The sequence below is a fragment of the Penicillium mononematosum genome (assembly GCF_028829835.1).
Source record: "Penicillium mononematosum strain IBT 11891 chromosome Unknown utg000005l:1.0-9366267.0:1.0-9372171.0, whole genome shotgun sequence".
Lineage (NCBI taxonomy): Eukaryota > Fungi > Ascomycota > Eurotiomycetes > Eurotiales > Aspergillaceae > Penicillium > Penicillium mononematosum.
In genome coordinates, this window is record NW_026643275.1 from 6,651,458 (window position 1) to 6,671,186 (window position 19,729).

A 19,729-nucleotide genomic window follows, 5' to 3' on the forward strand; every position below is an offset into this window, starting at 1 on the left:
GGCAATTAATTTGGATAGCCGGAGTACACCATGTGGAATAAAAGGAATGTAAGGATTGGAATGGGGGGGAAGGTATGGGGGAGGGGAAGTGTTAGTTGTCAGAGAGAATGCAATGTTATGGGTTTGTTTGGGGGAGTAAACAACGGAGCTGACCCGTGGATCTCGTACCCGGGAAAGGCCCCCAGTGGATCTCAACTTGAACCTGTGGCGCTTAACCTCACCTTGTCTTGGTTTGTCGAGTATCAGATAGAATCTGTCTGTTAGGGGGGTTTAGATGAGATGCAGGCGATCTGCTAAAAGAAAATGCGACAGTGAAAAATGTGATTCACAGCGCTGATGAACTGTGCAACGAGTGGAGCGAATCAAAATCGCGGTGAAGCATCGTGCACAGACCAACATGGGGCTGGGACCAATTCGTCACATCCCAGCCATCTATACTACAGTAGTGTATACACTACAGTACGGAGTACTCGGTACTGCAGATATACATCCAGAAAATAATGAAACTGAGTCTAGATCTATCTACTCTGTACAGAGTACTCTATACTTCTTGGCGTAGAGTATGCTATAATGCCTATCTGAGAACAACAGTCAGATGTTAGCTATACTATCGCTAAAAACAGTATGTTCAATTTCCTATTATCGACAATAATAGCGCAATATGTGCATCAATACACCAAATAATAGCAAAAACATACACTCGCAACACCACTGAAGTATTTAAAAAAACAATCCAAAGTCCAACTAATCAGCCCTCATCAACTTCTCCAACCTACACCTCAGCGAATGCTGTAACCACTCAGGTTGCCCTCTGAATCTCCTTGCAATCCATCCAGCAGATCCAGGAATAACAACATGCCCACTCTCAGCCTTGAGCACCTGCTTAACCAGCTCCTCAGCAACAGTCTCAGGATGAAGCAGGGGATTAAACCAAGTATCCTTGGGGGTCAAATCCTTGATAAGATTGGTCCTAGTAAAACCCTGTGTAACAAGCACAGCGCGAACCTTAGGCGCACGGTAACGCGTAACCAGCTCAGCAGCAAGTCCCTCATGGAACGCAATAGCCGCAGCCTTGGACGCCGAGTAATCAACCATATTAGGGGTGACGGTGTATCCAGCCAGCGAAGCAACAGTAACAACCATACCGTGGTTTGCCTCGATCATATCGGGCAGAAATTCCTGTGCAAGCCAGTAGTGCGCGAGCGTGTTGACTTCGAACATGCGGCGTGTCTGGGCGGGGGTTGTTTTAAGGATTGTTTTGCCCGTGCAGATGCCCGCGTTGTTGATTAGGATGCTAGGTCGGCCGAATGAGCTGCGGATTTTGGACGCTACGTCTGCGATGTCGTTTGCGGAGGTTATGTCGCATTCGTAATACCGTACGCTGTTTGGTAGCACGTCGTCCGTCGCTGGCGGGGCGATGTCCAGGATGGCAACTTTAATATCGCGCGCCCCGAGCAGCTCGGCGATGCGTCGGCCGATCCCGTTGCTGCCGCCTGTTAGGATTACAACTTCGCGGTTCCAGTCATATGGGTCACTGGTGCTGTTGTTGAGCGTGCGACGGTCGAGCCAGTTGCCTAGCCGGTTGATGAGGGCTAGGGCTGTTAGGGCTTTGAGGGCCTTTTCAAGGTTTGGACGTGCTTTGGCAATATCACGGCCTTGGGCTGTGTATTGGGCCAGAGCAACAATGGGAAGTAACTTCCAAGGGTCTAGGAGACTCCGGGAGATGAATTTTCCCAGTATATCAGCTGTAAAGCCTAATGTTGTTTGTTACCATTGACTGGTCGTTAGTTATAGGGATAGGGGTCGATACCTTCTCTTGAGGGCCATTTTCTTGCGTTTGGCGCCATGTCTGGGCTATAGTTCTATCAAATTTGGCCAGATACCGAAGAGCTGATATTGGACCTGAAAGACAGCAGAAGTTGTCTTTATGTATATACCATCTCAGGGCTGCATAGTAAACTGACTCGTGTCGCTAAATTAACGCCTGATCAGCACAATGCGGGGAAGCCGAGGTCCGCACGCATTTGCTTTCTGTGGCTGTCAGTAATAATAGGTTCATATTTATGCATATGTCTGAGTGTCCAATATATTCTAATTGGACTTTCAATAAAGTTTGATATTGGTCAACCTTGATGAAACCACGGGAACTGAACCTGTGGAAGCGGAAGGCCCACAAAGCACCATCTTGGTCCGGTCCACGGGTACTTCCAATGAACCCTAAAGTTTCCATTCCGCAAATGATCAAGCAATATCAGACTTCGTCTCAATCGAGGTGTGTCCTGCCCTATCATAAATTACTGAAAAGAAACTCTACAGCAGACAAACCCCAAATATGGTAGAATCCAAAACACCAAAGGCCAACCACGAGATGCAACCTTTGCATTGAGTATGAAAATGATATAGTGCAGCCAAATCAACAAAAATAAGTCGGCATATTGTAAGAGCATCCAAGAAGAAAAGTCAGCGGCGTGTATGACTTGAGATGCATGCAATGTAGGAGAATAACCACACGAGACGCAAGAACTCCATTCCGGAGACGTATTTCCGCGAGGACAGACCGTCAGAACCACAAAATGCCTTCAACCCAAAAACGAGATGTAAAAAGAAAGACAAAAAAAAGGTCACGAGTCAAAGCCAACCCAGTTATTACCTTGAGGAGGCAATGGAAGAATATGTAAGATTGCTCGTATGCAAGTAAGCCACACCAATCAATCACCGCGTGGAAAGCCCGTGTAAACTAATTTTGTCTCAGATGCACGAGTACCGAGTGTTGAATCGGATAGGGTTGGGGAATCAATGAAAAGAACCGTATAGTGCACAAGGTATAGATGAAAGACAGATAACAGATGTCGAGCGCGGAAGAGCCCGGGCTTAAAGGGACAGGGACATGCATGAAGTGTTCATGAGGATATAGGATATCAGATATTGGGTTGCGAAGCCATTAGAAACGGGACAAAAAGAAATAACTCTGACGTTAGATGCACATTCAAGGGAAGCTCATGCTGGTAGTGTGGCTGCTCAGGCTTGGAGTCTGACTACTCAGGCTGGGAGTTTGGCTGTTCAGGCTGGGAGTCTGGCTGCTCACTTTGGTAGCTTGCCTCAAATCAGGAGAACGACCGAAGATCTTCCTGTAGATCTCAGTGAGAATGCGAGCATCGGCGCGGAGGGTGGGGGATATATTTTCGCTTTGGATGAGGAAGCCTATGGTGCGAACGAGTAGGCGATCGAGTTGGTCTGGGTCGACAAGCTCCTTTAGACTTGACATATAAGTTGCAGATAGGACGAGCATATTGCCGAATTGCCTGCGAAGAGAATGTTAGTATTGTCTCTATATCGCCGATTCCTTGAGACGGGGGTCAGAGGGTTCCTTACGCATGGGCAGTGCCGAAGATGTTGGTAACGACCAACCGATGTCCGCCTACGCCGTCAAAAGCCTCTGTGCTCTTGATAGCCGATTTAATGCAGATGTCGCAGGCAGTTTTCAGCTTCTTAGGCAGTTCATGTAAACGGACTTTAGGGGGGCTGCCAGTCAGTGGAGACTGCGGCCGGCATAGAGCCCATCTCACTCGACATACGCGCCATGCTCGGGGCCCGAGCGGCGCTGTGCATCATAGACGGGGACAGTTGTTGCGAGGTAGGCGAGTCCACTAAAGACTTGCCGATTGGACCGACGCGGGCACCTGTGTAGCCGTAGTGCAGTGCGTGGTAGAGAAGTGGTCGGTGGATAATGTATCGGGCACCATAATACTTCGCACGCATGCGAGCGGCGTTGATTTCGTCTGCCGGTGGATCATTTTCGCTCCACTGCATGCTGTGTGGTAGGCTGTTGCGCCAGAGATCGAGGTTCAGACTTAGAGCCTCTTGAACGGTGGACGACCATCGGGTCTGGCCTTGCTTTTCAACCTTGTATAAGTCTGTGTGAACTCGATTCAAGACTTTACGTAGATGAATTTGCGCAGAATAAAACAGCATCATCATCGTTTCGGGTGCGGTGAGATCGTTCGGTAGAACTATTGTCCATTTTCCTTTCGGAATAGCCATCCGACCCTCGGAACGGGAGATGCCACTCGCTGGAATATCCAGCTCTGCGAGAAGATCACTCTCCAATTGCAGACAGGTCCAGTACGCGAAGTTGTACAAGTCCTGCGTAGCCCCCTCTTCGAGTCGCTCATATCGCTTGGTTCTCACAAGGACCTGGCAAGCTCTTGAGGCCTGAGAAATCCAACTGTGGCTCTGGAAAGGATGAGCCAACTGGCCGGCATAAAGACCTGCAAGCAAGCCGCACTGAACATGTTCTAGCTCGTTGCCACCCTGCAGATGGCCCAATATTGCGGTCGCGTATCCATAGAGAGTCAAGCCAGGAATGGCCTGGTAGTTCTTTGTGTTCCCTTGTTCATCCCGCGTGTTTGTGACGTCTCTCCTTGACAGGCCGTCTATGCCTTTGTTGAATGGACTATTTGGGAAGGTTTGGCCGACAGGCTGGGTTGGCACACTATACAGAGAATTCGAAAGCGACATCTGCATGGCCGCCGAGTCAGAGTTTGCGGGGGAAAGCACACCATTAGCATTGGTAACATATGTCGTATTTGAAGGCGGCGGCGGAGGTAATGGTGGCAGTGGAGCAGGAATGGGTTGGTTGAGGTAGTCAATCTTCTTGTCCATGATAGGCCCAGGGAGAGGGGCAGGAGCTTCGCAAATGGCTCCGAGGGCTAGGCATAGCAGGACCAAGGCATTGTCAATGTTTTTACCCACTCGTGGCCGCAGTGGGTTGGGGATGGTCTCCATATACTCGCCACGCACACCTAGGTTTTCATTTGACCGCCTCCTTTTGGCTGGCGGCGGACCATCACGAGCTGGTCGAGTGTAACTGGAAGCTGAACTTGGTGGTGAGTTATTCAGGCGACAATAGCTTCGGATAAAGCTATCGACCTTGATCTTAAGTTCACCCTCCATAAGGAATGGGTGAAGCTTAAACATGTGCTGGAAATAGCTCTCATAGTAGCGCCTAGCAGTCGCAGCATCCAGATTCAAGTTCCCAAATTCGTCGATGTCGACATTGGCGTCCAGTCCTGCGCCATTCACGTCGGGTCGGGCACCTTTGGAGTCACCATCCATTGGTAATTGACTGTCATCGGCAGTGTACGAGATCTCGCCTTGGCCGTATATGCTGATGAGACCGCGCTCTTCTTCCAACCGCATGACATAGTCCTCATCATATCTTGCCGGGTGTAGCAGCCTCTTAATCGAGGGCCACATCAATAGCTTGTGAGCTGCAGTGGTGTGCTCTACTGGGATGGAGAGCTCTCCCTCGGCCTCCTTCTGGTCGAGCCTCGGGTCCATGGGTGGAAGCTTTTGGCCAAACTTCGAAGCGCCTACATCCTGGCTCCCAGGGTCGAAAACATTTGGTGAGGCCTGGGTCCTGGGCATCTCTGTTTTGAGAGGTGGGTCCTGCTTGATGACTGGTACTGGTGGTGGTGGCAGGGACGGACGTTCTTGGGCAGTCGGAGGTGTATGCTTAACCTCTTTAGCCATGTTGAAGCGCATTTGCTCTTGCATTTGCTCTTGCCATTTTGCGAAATGCTCATCGATGCGGTTGGCTCGCTCCTCCATGCGACTCTCTATTTGGGAGAGCCGATCCAATACCAGCTGAGTAGTCTTCTCTTGTTTGTGCGGCGGCACCTCTTTGTAGACGCAGCCGAGATTGTTCTCTTTACAGTGGCTGCAATTCGGTCGTCCTCGTCACACTTTGCTTTCCTAGCTCGGCATTGATCACAAGCCTATATAGCTCGATTGTTAGTCGGAAATTCCTCCCGAAGCGATTCTGCCTTCTACTAGCTTAACATACCTGCGTAGCTCTATTTGCCTTACGCTGGCGTGCTCCAAACGTTTGGTTTTGGTAAAATGCCTGATCGTACCCGGCGGGCGGCGTCGCACTCGCCATTTGAGCAACGGGCGTCATGAACTGTGAAGCAGGAGGCAGAGCGCCCGAAACGGGTGTATGCTCAGCGCTGTTGATCTGATCTGGGGGTGGATAGCCCATACGAGCGCGATAATCCGGTGAGCCCTCGTGCGGCGCGCCATTCATCGGCTGGTGGAAGTTCGGGTGAGGGGGAATTGGGTCTTGCGGGGAATGCACGGGCGCATGCAGGGGCAGGCCATGACCATTTGGGCGACCATACGGGCCTTCCGATGTTAACTGTGGGAGCTCACGGTTGGGCATCACGGGGTATCCTGGCGGCTGCGGGGGTAGGGGTGTCTGGGAGTTTGCGGAGGAGCGGCGGGAGTCGGATGGGTGGTTATCGAAAGTCGGGGGGTATGAAGGGCGCCATGAGGGCTCATATGCTGTATGCGGACCCGCGTGCGCGTGGTGCCCTTCTGGGGGAGGCATGCGATTCATTGTAAATGGATGGTCCGGGTGTGCGGAGGTGGTTGAAGCTTCCAGACGCGAAGGTCTTGTCGTCTTGTCGTCTTGTCGCAACTAGCCCGGGTCCTTGGCACTATATCTTGGGCCAATTTTATCTTCGAGGAGCGAACCGGCTTGGTCAAAATCGGGACTCAACCCAACATGGTGCTCTCAGTTGAAGTCGAGGAAGTAGAATGTAATAAAAGGAAACAAATGAACGCCGGATCGGTGGATCTGATGTCGGAAGGAGCGAAAGTTGAAACAATGAAATCAGATCGCGCCGTTACAAGCCTGCGAATCAAAGTCCCTAAAGCTCCGCTGTTCCAGGTCGCAAAAATGCGGTGGTGATGTCGCAGTGGGCAACCGAGTGTGGAGCTAGACAAAGAAATAGTCAGATTACGGCGATGATCCGACCAGGGGGGGGCCGTGTTAGGCCGAGATATATGAAAATATCAAAAATCGAAATAGATCAGTGTATCCGGTATATCAGATAGATCGTAAACAGAAGTACAAAGTTGGGCCACCAAGGAGGGGAAAAACACCGTGCAAGTTTGGAACCTTGGAACCTTGGAAGTTTCCAATGGGAACATTTGATGTACGAAGTATAGTACGCATGGGGTACGCGGTAAGGTATGGTACGGTAATATATATTGAAAACGTACCTGTTGGAATGAATACCTTGGAGTGGGGTTGCAAGGCTCGCACTTTTATTGTAGATAGGTAATTTCAAGAGGTCAAGGTCAAGTTCGAGTAGGTATAATGTCCCAGTTATTGAAAAGACAACTATGGATAGGAAAATAAAAGGACAAAAGGGAAAAAAAAAGATCTAAACTGGGAAGGGGGGGAACATAAGTAATAACACTAATAAATTCACTGTTATAATTACGCCTGTAGGGATCGACGTGTGTTTGCCCCTCCCTGGATTAAATACTCTTTACAATCGCGGTGACTATCAAATACCTCGAATCTAAAATAAAACAAAAAAATAAATACTAAATGGCTTTAATGGCTTTTTCCTAACCCAGTTATCACATCTATAAGAACTATTGTAGACCCCTGAGAAAAGAAGCACAAAACTCCAATACTTACAGTTGACAGGTCTGCTTTTTGTTTCTTTTTAACTGAATTTAAACAGGGCAGTGGGTCCGGCGGCTGGGGGGAAATATGAGATGCTCTGCAGAAATGAGATGAATATTGTCATTCTAGGATATGGACACAATATGCAATGCGTCTGTATAAATTGAGGGTAGGGATATAGATACCCCATAGCTAGATGTTCATAGACTAATACCATGTAAGTGCTATATGATCGAAGCTAGGATCCTCCGCGTGGAACGGGGATCAAACTTGCCGCCCGAAGGTCAACCGCTTCGCCGGGAAATGCGCCATGCAAGTTGATTCAGGAGTTACGTATACTGATTTGGGCTACCTGCCTAGGTAGGTACGCTTGGGTGGCTTGGGGTGAGGGCCCCAGGTCAAAGTTCAAGGATAGAGTAAGAATAGGTGTTTGAGGGTGTTTCTATTTTTTATTTATTTTTCCCCATTTTCCCGTTTCATATTATACTAACACGACCAGTGTGTCGGACAGGGATCGCTGCCCAGTACCCAGGACTCGGGTACTCTTAGAACAAGATATTTGGATCAGTCCACATGCAATCTACAATTGCCTTTCAAGGGGAGAACACAGAAAGTATAACCGAAACAATGATGAAGGTGTATCTTGCATCTCTGAAGTGAAATATCCTTCCATGCCCCAAGCACCCAATAACACACGCCGCACTGGCCATCAATTCGGTCATAGACTCGGAAACACAGTTCGCAAGGGGCGCTTGTTTTTCCAATCAGCTCAACACAAACTCTGTTCGAATTCGATCCTCAAATCAGTGGATATACAGCTCCAGATCGGCGACATTCGAAGAAAGCTTTCAGTCCCCCCGCACCACACTCGTCATTTGGAGGGATACCTTATCCATCCCGCTCCCAGGGAGATGGTTGTTGGGGCTGATCCGCAACCCAGGGCTTTGGGCACCTTGTTCCCCGTGTACTCCGGTACTAGATTGTCGGTCAATCAGATACACTTTGGGAGGCATCCACTTTGAAAGACATCCAACTGGTGAATTTGGAATGTACATTCAATGTTGCAATAATATACAATATCGAACATGGAAGGTGGACCAAATAGAATTGTAAATACCAGAAATACGTGACGTCGTAAACCGGGCTCGGGGTTACCCGCCCTCCGTCCATGGTTGACGACGGGAACCATCCACGGGCTCCAGGGGTGTCATCCAGAAGCTATTCTTGTCTATAGAAAGTGGATTGGATTGACATATTACCCCATTTAACCAAGTCCTTTTTTTTGTCCGATATCATACTGGAGCCCTGATGTCAAACGAATCCCAAATTACGTTCACCCATTCCCTTCCCAACTTAGGCAGTCACAGTTTACCCCTGGCTTGATCAGGATGCAGCTCAAGGACTCTGTGCCACAGAAGACTCAACGGTGTTCCCCAGTCGGAGGTCTTATGAGCGAGTCAAACGCGCAGATTAGAAGTCGCACAAGAGCACAGAGTTGCCCTAGCATTACTGGCTTTTTTTTTCTTTTTCTTTTTTACTTTGCTTCTTTCGACCGTTTAACTTGTGTCCCGTCCGTGTAGTCACCCGCTTCAACTGCTAACAAAATCAGGCTTAAGGATACAAGGATCACGGTGGGGTACCTGTTCGTGGTGTCTATCAGTGGGCTGTGTAAGGAGTATGGATAGATACACATTTTAGGGCTGCTTACAGTACAATAGTGCTCGATCCGCGTGGAGCCAAGACTTTGTTAGGCAATAATTTTCTTTGATGAAGCATTCATTGATTAAGCCAAATCCTCCTTAACGTCGAGACGTGGTTCTCCTTCATCAAGGGAGCCCAGGGATTTGACGTGCATGAAAGAGATCCGAGTTAGAAAAGTCGGAATGAAAAACAATCCGGACCTAAACTGAGTAGAAACATCCATTCCTCCAATGATGCAAGTATGATACCTCATTGGTCCGTTGCAAATTCCAAGACGTCCCACTGGTTGACAGTTGAATCACAAGTTCTTGCCACCGTTAAGGGGCTATCAGGGTTACATGGATCTCACCGGCCTTCCACTCAGCATTCAATGTCGACAAACATATGGAGTATTCCATCTTTTTTCCGGTTTTGTTTTTCCTGTCGGTTTGCCGTTTCCACTCTCCTTTCCACTAGTCCGTTGGGTTCGGGGCGGTGCATTGCTTTTGATATTTAACTCTCCGTAGTTATATGTGCCTACGCGTCGCAGCCCAGGGCCTTGGTTTTAGTGGGAATCATGGCAGTGGAGACGAAATTCTGTGGGCCTTTTTTAGCTAGTAGAAAAGGAGGTATGGGGGAAAAGTACGAGGCGGCGATTCTATTGCCAGTCGAGTCCCAATGCTTCTCCCATATAGAGCTCCGCTAGAGAGGTCCTACTACATCGTAGAAACAGACCGAGCCTCCAAAATAACACGGACCTACATCTTGCAGGTGGTGACTGCACGCCATGCATATTGCAGTATGTAGATATCTGGAATAGAGTTTCGAGACTCATTAGATATTCAATGGCGAACGCAAGGGGCAACCGCAACACGACATTATTCACTATTGAGAAAGCTAAAATCCGGCCTCTTAATAATAAGTACGTAGGAAAGGGCACACCTATGTCATAGCCTGGATTCCAATACTACTATGGAGTATCTTAGAGCCTCAATTCCTAAGCCCGCACCACAGCGCCACACTCGAGATTCTATTCCACCCTATCCACCCGCACACTGACTACCGAGAAGAATGCTGTATCTAGTATTAGGGTCACGTATTACTATTCACAGTACTACAAAGACACTGACGTTCGAGAAAGCCCGAATCCGAATACGTATGTAGCAGACTAGCTCACATCCAATCAGAACTGAGCATCACCTTCACCAGACTATTGGAAAGGCTCCATATGGGGAAGACGCAGACGATCTTCTCCCTTGGGAAAAAAAATCCCCACATCTACGGAGTATCGAGGAGAGGCAACACGGAAGGTTGCATAGTGGTCGTGGAATAGGTCAAGTTCCTCGCATTGGACTGAGACTCCGATGTGCAATTGGCATACGTATGTAGGCAGTAGACGGGATGCAGCTTACACCTCCAGTATCCAGTAGAGGTGAAACAAGATACATAGGGATGTCTGTGCTACAATAGCATCAACAATATATCATATTGACATGGTTGTCTCTAACTTTAGTATCGTAGGGCTGGTGAGAGGTACACAGATGGGAGTATAACCTCCAGCGCTGAAAAGGAAGTGTTGACACGCTTCAAAGACACAGTCCATGACCAAATTGCAACCGCAACCCCAGCCTGCCAATCTCTCTGCCTTATACCGAGAAACAGATTACGCAGATAATGCACAACGTGGGTCCTTACTAGTCTACGGAGTTGATTCTGATTTGCATTTCTAGAATCCTCGATATCCAAATATGGACCTATTGTACTCCGTACGTAATGCTGAAATGCTGAAAACACCACCATACTGGTATGTTGCAAGTAAATTGGACAACAGGATATCTCACGATCCATCAAATTCCAAATCACTGGGCCTCATCATAAGCGCGCAATTCGTTTGCCACAGATCGGTTGTGCCACCTCAGCTGAAATGTGATCACCTCCATTCTACGATAGTAGCTAAACATATTATTCTGTCATTGTACATTGGATGATCAGTTATGCAGGCAGCCCAGACGCGCTGCGTGAGCCTTTTAGCTGGCATTATCGGGATGAAGTCCAGAAATTCTGCATCTCACGGGACACGACATGATTCTTCACGATCGGGGCTCTCCCGCTTCTCTGCATCGCAAACGCAAATTTGCAAATCTGCCAGGGCTAATCTTAAAGATTGATGTGTCCCTGCCAATCAATTTGGAATCCAATGTTATTCGTTCTCCCATCCCCGCATGCATGACACCCGTGGACAGTTCGATTTCATACATCCACTCTCCGCAAAAGGGAAATGTGATGTGTACGGATTGTACAACACAGACTCTCACCGTCCGTCGAAATCTCTCTCGGCTTTGGATGTCCTGTTGCCACAGTGATGTGTGCAACTGATACATCAAGATCGCTTCTACCCTTGCCTCCTGCTCACTGAAGCCCTGCTGGAGGCGCTCACACGTGGGATTTGATTCCATGTGGTCATGGTGGGATTATCCCCATCGTTGAGTCTTTGAGTCTTTGAGTCCGGAAACTCTCTGACCCCTCTTCCCCCCTCACTGCTTGTATCTCGTCACAATTTACTTGCCTATCACACCAGCCCCGCCAGGTCACGCAAAACTGCCGCAAGGTCATCAAGAACAAGACTTGATCAGGCCAGATGCATAAGAAAAACAAAACCTCCTTACGCTGCACCATCCCTTGAGTAGGAATCCAGCACAAACACCTGAGGCTTAAATACCAGACCGAGCTCACATGAACCACTGGTCCGTTCGCCAGATGCAAGGGAAACCGAAAACAAAAATCTAAAGAACGAGACCAGCGCCTGATCCCGATCGGTACTGCTGCAGTCTGAAGCCACCATCCGGCAAAAGTCAAGAAAGTCAAGATCCCAACCAGTATTCTGGTCCTGTGAGCCCAGAAGTCCCTTTCGGCAGGAGAGGAGAGTCCGGCTGGATTTGGAAGTCGCCGGCCAGTGTCAGAAGTTTGGTTATTGGCATTCTCCCACCTTATACCCCGTATCGGGCACTGAGTACACACAAATTTACTTCGTGCGACACCAAAGTAAACCACCAGGCCGCTGATAGCCTCTTAGCGCGGCTGTGTACCTTACCGTGAAGGACGAGGATTTCGAACGCGACGATTCTACCCGTAGTCGAACCCGACGCTTTGGAATCACACCAACTTTATGCACGCCGTTCACACACTCGATGGAGTATTCATGTAGGTATTGCTCTATTGGGCAGTAGTCTGGGGTTGAAGTTGAGGTTGTCGGCCTCTAGGGGTACTTATCTACACATTCTCATACATTCCCCCCGCCTTGAAGAAGCCACTTGCATACTTTTCAATCTATGTGAGATCAAACAACCACATTCCTAGATTACTATATATTTCTGATATCATGATGTATTTCCTTATACTACCATAGTTATTACTAAATTCAAAGCTCTCTGTCTGTATTCCGTACTCTGTATTTACTATTACAAGCCCTTGAGTCAAATCCTATACAAGGGTTAGCTCCTGTTTAAAAGTACATCATACCCCTAGCCTAATCGGTTTACTTGGTCCCCGAGGACCCCAAAGGTCTTCAATTTTCACTCTCCACATGGCGGTATACACTGTACTTGTGCTAGTCCCATTTTGGCAATCCTCCGTGCCAGGGTTTATGTTGTATTTGTCTCTGCTGGTGATTAAAGATCTGCTAAGCGGGCACATATGTCAGACTTGGGTCTGTTTTTGACAAGGCGCACCAAGCGCGATGGGGTTTTATTGTGTGATGTGATCTGATTTGCAGTTGTCGAGTTTTGGAGGTTCTCGGGGTTTGATTGGAGGTTAATAGGGGATGGAGTAGGACTTGGCAGTTTTATTGGATGGGATTTATAGTGAAATACGCAATTACGCAGTCCAAGTGTGTTGTGGCTCGGACATTTTATCATTTCATGTAAGATTTACGTTGAGAACAAGAGTTGGATTTTACGAGGAATATATCTCCGCATTGTATACCTATGTTGTATATACATACAGAGTACTCCGTACATCAAAGTGGTATCTCATCACCATAACCCCAATCGATGTATATAGTGCCCAACACAGCAATATACACGGAAACCAGCATCAAATCAACCCACAGATAAATCCCTCTGCATATTCTTGCTTCTTCTGTTGCTATATTGATATTTCCCTCTTTTCAAGGCATCCAACCAACTCCGATCTCACCACACCAAGACCTGTCAACCTCTAAAAAGAAAAGCCAAATGAAGATCCCACGCAAATCTCACCGCAACCAGATATCACTAGCTCACAGCCATGCACGGAGTACATATATGTATATTATATTCCGTATAGCCTTCAATGTTATCCCCACAATAAGCGAACCCCGTAACCTGGAAAGTTACGGGAGGGGAAAGTCGGAGCTGTCACGGACTCTGCATAGGGAACGTGTGTGTACAATTTGTACATTGAAAGTACTTCGTCTTTCTAGTACAACATACGGAATACATACTCTATGGAGTTCAGAAATTAGTCCGTATTGCAAATATACCCTTGTACCCGCTTAGACAGCCGAGAAGGTCCCGGGAACATATCTCCCATTTTTCCCGATGGATACATAGAAGAGTTTGCAGACATTTTATCCATGTACATATATAAATTGTTTATTATCGTATACTACATATATATCCTACTCTGTACGGAGTATACAAGAAAAAGAATCGGGAAATGTCACCAGAAAAGGCCTCAGCGCCCCTTGGCCAACTGAGTCTCCACTCCCGCATCTCCGCCATACGCAGACCGAAGCAGGATTTAGACGGACTATCATGTTGATATATCACATTTGGGTCGGTTTTTGCCTGGTCTGGATCCCTCTCACTTTTCCTGTTTCGTTTTTGGCGTGTGGCGAGATTCGATGATCGGGATTATGGAGGTCATGGGGTTTGGCGCCGAATATGCCCGGCGCTTTAGTTTGGTTGTTTCATTAAAAGATGGTGGTATGGGGAATTGGTGGTTTCGTATAGAATGGGGATTGAGAGGTCTCACTTTGACAAAAGTACCTGGATTGGGACGAGGTGGATTGGACTATGTGCCTGGAAATGGAATGGATATAAGTTACCACAGTAGAGAACGAGGGGTTTACCGAATGGGCAGAAGGTCCCTGAACTAGATATTTCGAAATCATATATAGATGGTTCGTGATGCGATTGGATTCTCTCAACCGACCAGTTCAACAAATTCAAGTCATCCAGGTCAAGGTCTCGCTGTATTGCAATATACCAAGCCAAGTTGCCTATAACATTGAAAGATATCAAAATCTCTATCTATAGAACCATTGCGCGGTATATCAAAACACAACACACTCCACCTAATCAGCTTCTAGCCGAAGATAAAAGAGCACCTAGTATCCAATATAAATAGCCCACCAGATGCCAACATATTCAAATCTGTAAAGAGCCAATGTAATTTGCTGTCATTGAAGATGGGTATGGGTAAAAGAACGAAGTGGAGATTGACACAGCAAGCGAAAAGAAAAACAACCGAAGACTGCTGCGCCGTATGTACAAGATGCATCGCTTGAGAAAGGCCACTGGGGGCCAGAGAGTCAAAAGCATGTCCCCACGGACACTATCATGCATGCTCTATAATGGACGCTCTAAAGGTAATTCTATCGGGACTGGGACGTCGCCTTCGTGGCGTGTTTGTCTCAGCTGGTGGTGGAATAGTTGCCACACACCCTTCAGCGCTTCTATGCGGTCGTTGGTGTCGAGCAGGTCGAACCATCGAGTCCTCTGCAGCTTCAGCACATGCCACGGCTCGCCTTCGGTTGCTGGGAAGGTGCTGTCACCATTGGTGAGGATATCCAGATACCGCCTGTGGACGCGAAGGTGGAGGATTGAGACGTGGTGGTTGATAGATGAGATCATGTAAATCTGCAAAAGAAAAATAAGGGGGTTAGCTCTGTCTGGCCGTAACATCCACACTCAATCTCAATGGGGAAAAAAGGCAGGGTATGCATACATCGTCAAAGGGACTCTCCTGGACCTTGCCTATCTGCAAATAGCTCATCCGCTTATCCCAAAGACTAGGTCCAGGCTGTAGAATCTTCCACTTCTCACTGGTAGTAAGTCGGCGCATAGCACTCGGTCTCCGGGAGAGAGACGTGACAAATGGATGCTCGAACTTGTGACGTTTGGAAGCGCTTCCTGCCTCCTGGGCAGATGGCGTGCTTTCTTCCATCATTGAGTCCGGCAGGGACATCCCGTGTCCGTGGTTAACAAGATCATCCAGGATCCCGTCGTTGGGCGCACCACCAAAGCGAGGCTGCATGGTCCACCATTTGCCTTCCCCGGGTCGCTTCTCCACTGCGCCTTCGCGGGCACGCTCTTGCGCCGCGAGAAGCATGCCGCCCACTTCGCGGAATAAATCACTTACATCGCCAATCCCGGTCCCGGGGACATTGTCCGCCGTGCGGAAAGACGTCTCAGGTCGACACTGTGAGATGAGAACGGGGCCTTCGAGCATGCCGCTCCGCGCAATCTGGCGGTCTCGCGGAGACCGTGAGGATTGGAATGTTTGTCGGACGGGGAATAGGAGGTTCTTGGTAGTCAACCGTGGTTGGAGCGTGGGGACCGTGACCTGGCATCCGAATGGCCATGCGGCCATTTCCACAAAGGCTCGAATTGTCTCGTCACGTAGTTCATCGGGCATCTCGGCCCCATTGCCAATTCGGCGGCCCGTGTATACAGGGACAGAGGGCCGCTGCTCCTCGCCAACAATGCCGTTGCTCGAAGGTGCGTCCGTCTGTGCGTTATCCACGTCCATTGCATCGTCTGTCAGAGAGTGTCCGGCCTCGGAGTCCTCAGCATCCGTCTTCATTGTGCCATCCTCTGTCCGCTCCATCTCAGATGGGGGTGTTGGATCTGGGGTTGCCGGACGCTCGTAGTAATGGTCTAGGCTAGTATCCCAGTATTGAGCCATGCGCTCCAATCCTGTCCAGAACTTCCTCGATTGTGTTATACGAACCCGGCTGCGGCCCTCACGTGGCGGCAATCGAGCCACCTCGCGAAAAGCGTCGTCATTATCTAACGCCAGCTCTTTCTCCAGGACTTCGTATCGTTCCTTCGAGGGGTACGGGAGTCCATTATCCATCAATGGCCGCGGGTTGTCTTCCGTCGGTTCGGTGGTATCTTCCCATGGCAAGGGGGCGACGGGGTGCGAGTTGTCTTCGGGGATCATTTGGGCGACTTCGACGCCTGTCTCCAATTTGAGGTTCAATGGCTTGAAGCGCTCCGCGCAGATGTCCTGTGGGCGTTTGATCTCGGCCAGCAGCTCGGCCATCTCCTTGAGTCTCGACTCCGACTCATTTTCGAGGACACTTGACAGGTTGTAGACAGGGAAATCAAGAGGTGTCGGGTCAGCGGGGGGGTCTGCGTTCCTTCTCCGGCTCTGAAGTGGCGGAGGGCAAGGCTGCCGCGAAGTTGTGTTAGCTTTCTGAGACTAGTAATGTGGTTCGTCAACAGATCTGGACAACAGATCTAAGGTATAGAACTTTAAGCCACAGTCAGGGGCTCCAATCCAACGTGGCGCAGGTTAACTTGTTGACATTTCAACTTGCCACTTGGTACAAGGGGTGGGTATAGCGGGGAGGGGGGAGAAAACATCGAGGGGTAGCAAAAGGGAAATTGCTTACCCAGCCCAGAACCCCAGCCAAACATTTCCACGGATGTAATGCAAATGCAAATGCACGATTATCGTAAAGTTCTAGTCCGGTCACATGGAACTGAACGGAAGGCGAAGGCGGAAACGGCAGAAAAGGCAGACCGAGATAGGTTGGTAAATAAATAAACAGAAGGAGAAGTTCAGACAAGTTGGAATTCGAGAAGCAACAACCTTATGTGATGTGGAAGAGAGATGGAAGAAGATGAAAGGAAGGGGACTTTGTGCAGGTGGGGAATCGGAAACATTTGTCCTTACAGAGAGAGTCTCCGACTTTTGACTCTGATATGTATTCGTCTGCCCTATGACCTTTTCATGTATGAACCTATGACCTACAATGTCTATTGCATTCGTCAGGGCATTCAGGACATTAAGGATGTTCAGCACATTTAACACATTCAGGTCATTCGTTACGTCAACAGATGAGGGTGGAATGTTCTTGTTGCCGAGTAGAGCTGCCCTTACACTCCTCCATACATGTACATACTCCGTACTTTGTTCTAGTACATATGTACTGTACTGTCTTCCCCTTTTTTGTTCTATTCTCTTATATCATCCATCAATGCTACTTGGTTATATAAATGTCGACATCTCCTGATATATCCAGCTGAATATAGTCACATGACTCCAAAAGAGGTACAACATATACGATTCCTGAAGATACAGTACTCCCAACTGCTAAGACCTGCAAATCTGCAAATCTGCAAGACCTGCAAGACACCAGCAACTGAAATAGGCAAAACGTGAAACTTCAGGGAGTCCTCAGGTTGGATCAGTCCAAAAATGAACCTTGGAATCTCTCGAATCTCTCGCCAAATCTGAAACCGCCTTGTTTCGTCCGTGATACACTTCCCCGCTCAAATCCTACCTAAGGAACAATAACGACGAGATTGTGCGCATGCAGAAAAGTTAGGCAGTGTCACATTATTGGGATTCCCATATTCTTTGGTGATGATCGTCCACTTGTGGACCACCTGAGAGTCTTATTGGACCGAGGGCTAAGCGCCGTTCATCTGTCACAGGAGTTGCTTCCACCCAGCCAACAGAAGAAGCGCCGGGTTCCAGACTAACGAAAGACAAAAACCCCTGTCGGATTCTGTGGGAGAAAAAAAAAAGGAGAAAAGAAAAAAATTACTCTATATAACCCTCCGACCTCTTTGTATCTGACTTGATACACTTTTTGGGCCCCTATGAAGATGAATCGGGAACTATATAGAATCCCAGCCTGACCACGGGATTATGTTCGTGGCTGTCTCGAGACTTCAAGCAACAAAGCAAGAAACAGAGGGGGTTTGGATGAACCATCAGACACAACTTGATAAGCCTATTGCTTTGTGGGTTCCTTTGTCACTTTGTGCTTTGTCCAACACTCATACAAAGGGATCCATCATTTTACGTCGCCCCCATGTCCCATTCATCGAATACGGACTCGGCAGTTATCATCAGATCTGTCTTTTAACGACTGGTGCCCCCTGCGGGCTCGCGGCGAGATGCCGAGTACTTTCTCCGCCATTGATACTCCCTCTACGCCGCTCAACTTCATCGGGACGTGGTCCACAGGCTCATTCAATCCGGTGACAGTCACGTCAATTGAAACGGAGACTATTTATCCTACATGGATCTACACGATATCTGGCTCCGGACCTGATTCCAGTACCACAACCACTGTGCTTAACTTCTCATCGTCAACGCTGAACCCGACCCAGGTGACCTTGACTCAGACGACTAAGCTGTCGACAACTGAGCAGGAAACCATAATATCGACTTCCAGCTCTACACCAACAGTTATCTCCGAGTCCCCAATGTCGCCTGTGATCCCAACAACTTCAGTTCTATCAAGCCAAATGGGGGACTTACCTATTTCGGCAACTGCGAAATCGTCTGATCGCTCCTGGTATTCTAATGCTCCTAGTAGCATATGGACTCTACCAATTCCATTAATTCCATTAACTAGCGCGAGTATACCTCTTTCATCATCACTGCCTGTCTTGCCGGAGACAGCCACTAGCTCTGTGAGCCCCATGAGTTCCATCAGTACCCCAGCCAGCTCGAGCATCGCAGCAACAGGAACACCTACAATCTCACCATCCATCGGAACCATCACAAGCGAAAGCTCTTCGGAACCATCCCAAGCCGACAATTCAAGCCCCACATCCTCCAAGATCGGAACGATAGTTGGAAGCATAATCGGAGGATCAGCAATCACGATCTTCGCCCTGCTAGCCTGCGCACTGTATATGCGACGTCGACGACGAAAAATAGCAGCGGAGCGTCAAGGTATCAGACAGAAACTAATACGAGGCGATTCAACGAGCTCATCAATCAGCCACCACCGCCACCACTCCTACCCTTCGATCCCAGGCAACATCAGCCTTCGATCCCCCATCCTCCCATTCATCCCACTGCAACAGCAGCCTTCAAACCCAGACCTATCTCTGGACAGCATGTATCTGTGCGGCGACACAAGAGCGCAAGACCCCTTCGCGGACCCGCCGTCTGCAGTCATCGACATCCCAGCCCCATCTCGCTCGGCCTCGCTCTACTCCACTTCTTCCCTGGGCGCTGGGATGGGTGCACAGGGGTACTGGGACTGCGAGCGCGAAGGCGCGAATGCCCTCGCTGTACCAAATGGGTACTCGGATACGCCTGTGATGCGTGATAGCATGCGCAGTGACCCCTTCGATCTTGATCTTGAACCTCCGCCGAGTGCTCACCACCGGTCTTCTGTTCCTTCGATCTCGTCTACGTGGGGTGTCAAGTTTTAGATGGCGAAATCTGCTTCCTTTTTTGTGTTGGGTTTTGCTTCCGGGATATGTCATAGGTTTACACTTCTACACTTGGATTCTTTTTGTTTTACGCTGGTTTATGACGACAAGATCTTAC

At 48.7% G+C, this 19,729-nt stretch overlaps 4 protein-coding genes across 4 annotated transcripts; 1 reads left to right on the forward strand and 3 right to left on the reverse strand.

Annotated features, from left to right (window-relative positions):
• Window positions 1-744: 744 nt before the first annotated feature.
• On the reverse strand, window positions 745-1,847 carry N7519_010705 (short chain dehydrogenase/reductase family protein; the record flags this gene model as incomplete). Its single annotated transcript, XM_057297478.1, has 2 exons — window positions 745-1,754; window positions 1,811-1,847. 2 exons carry the CDS (start codon window positions 1,845-1,847, stop codon window positions 745-747), a joined length of 1,047 nt encoding a protein of 348 aa, XP_057145360.1.
• A 1,139-nt stretch (window positions 1,848-2,986) lies between these two features.
• clcA (putative C6 finger domain protein) lies at window positions 2,987-6,397 on the reverse strand (the record flags this gene model as incomplete). The annotated part of the gene is made up of 4 exons (XM_057297479.1): window positions 2,987-3,302; window positions 3,373-3,511; window positions 3,576-5,706; window positions 5,846-6,397. 4 exons carry the CDS (start codon window positions 6,395-6,397, stop codon window positions 2,987-2,989), a joined length of 3,138 nt encoding a protein of 1,045 aa, XP_057145361.1.
• An 8,372-nt stretch (window positions 6,398-14,769) lies between these two features.
• Window positions 14,770-16,845, reverse strand: N7519_010707 (uncharacterized protein; the record flags this gene model as incomplete). Its single annotated transcript, XM_057297480.1, has 3 exons — window positions 14,770-15,060; window positions 15,149-16,617; window positions 16,821-16,845. 3 exons carry the CDS (start codon window positions 16,843-16,845, stop codon window positions 14,770-14,772), a joined length of 1,785 nt encoding a protein of 594 aa, XP_057145362.1.
• Window positions 16,846-18,336: 1,491 nt separating this feature from the next.
• N7519_010708 (uncharacterized protein) lies at window positions 18,337-19,611 on the forward strand (the record flags this gene model as incomplete). Its single annotated transcript, XM_057297481.1, has 1 exon — window positions 18,337-19,611. One exon carries the CDS (start codon window positions 18,337-18,339, stop codon window positions 19,609-19,611), a length of 1,275 nt encoding a protein of 424 aa, XP_057145363.1.
• Between the last annotated feature and the right edge of the window lie 118 nt (window positions 19,612-19,729).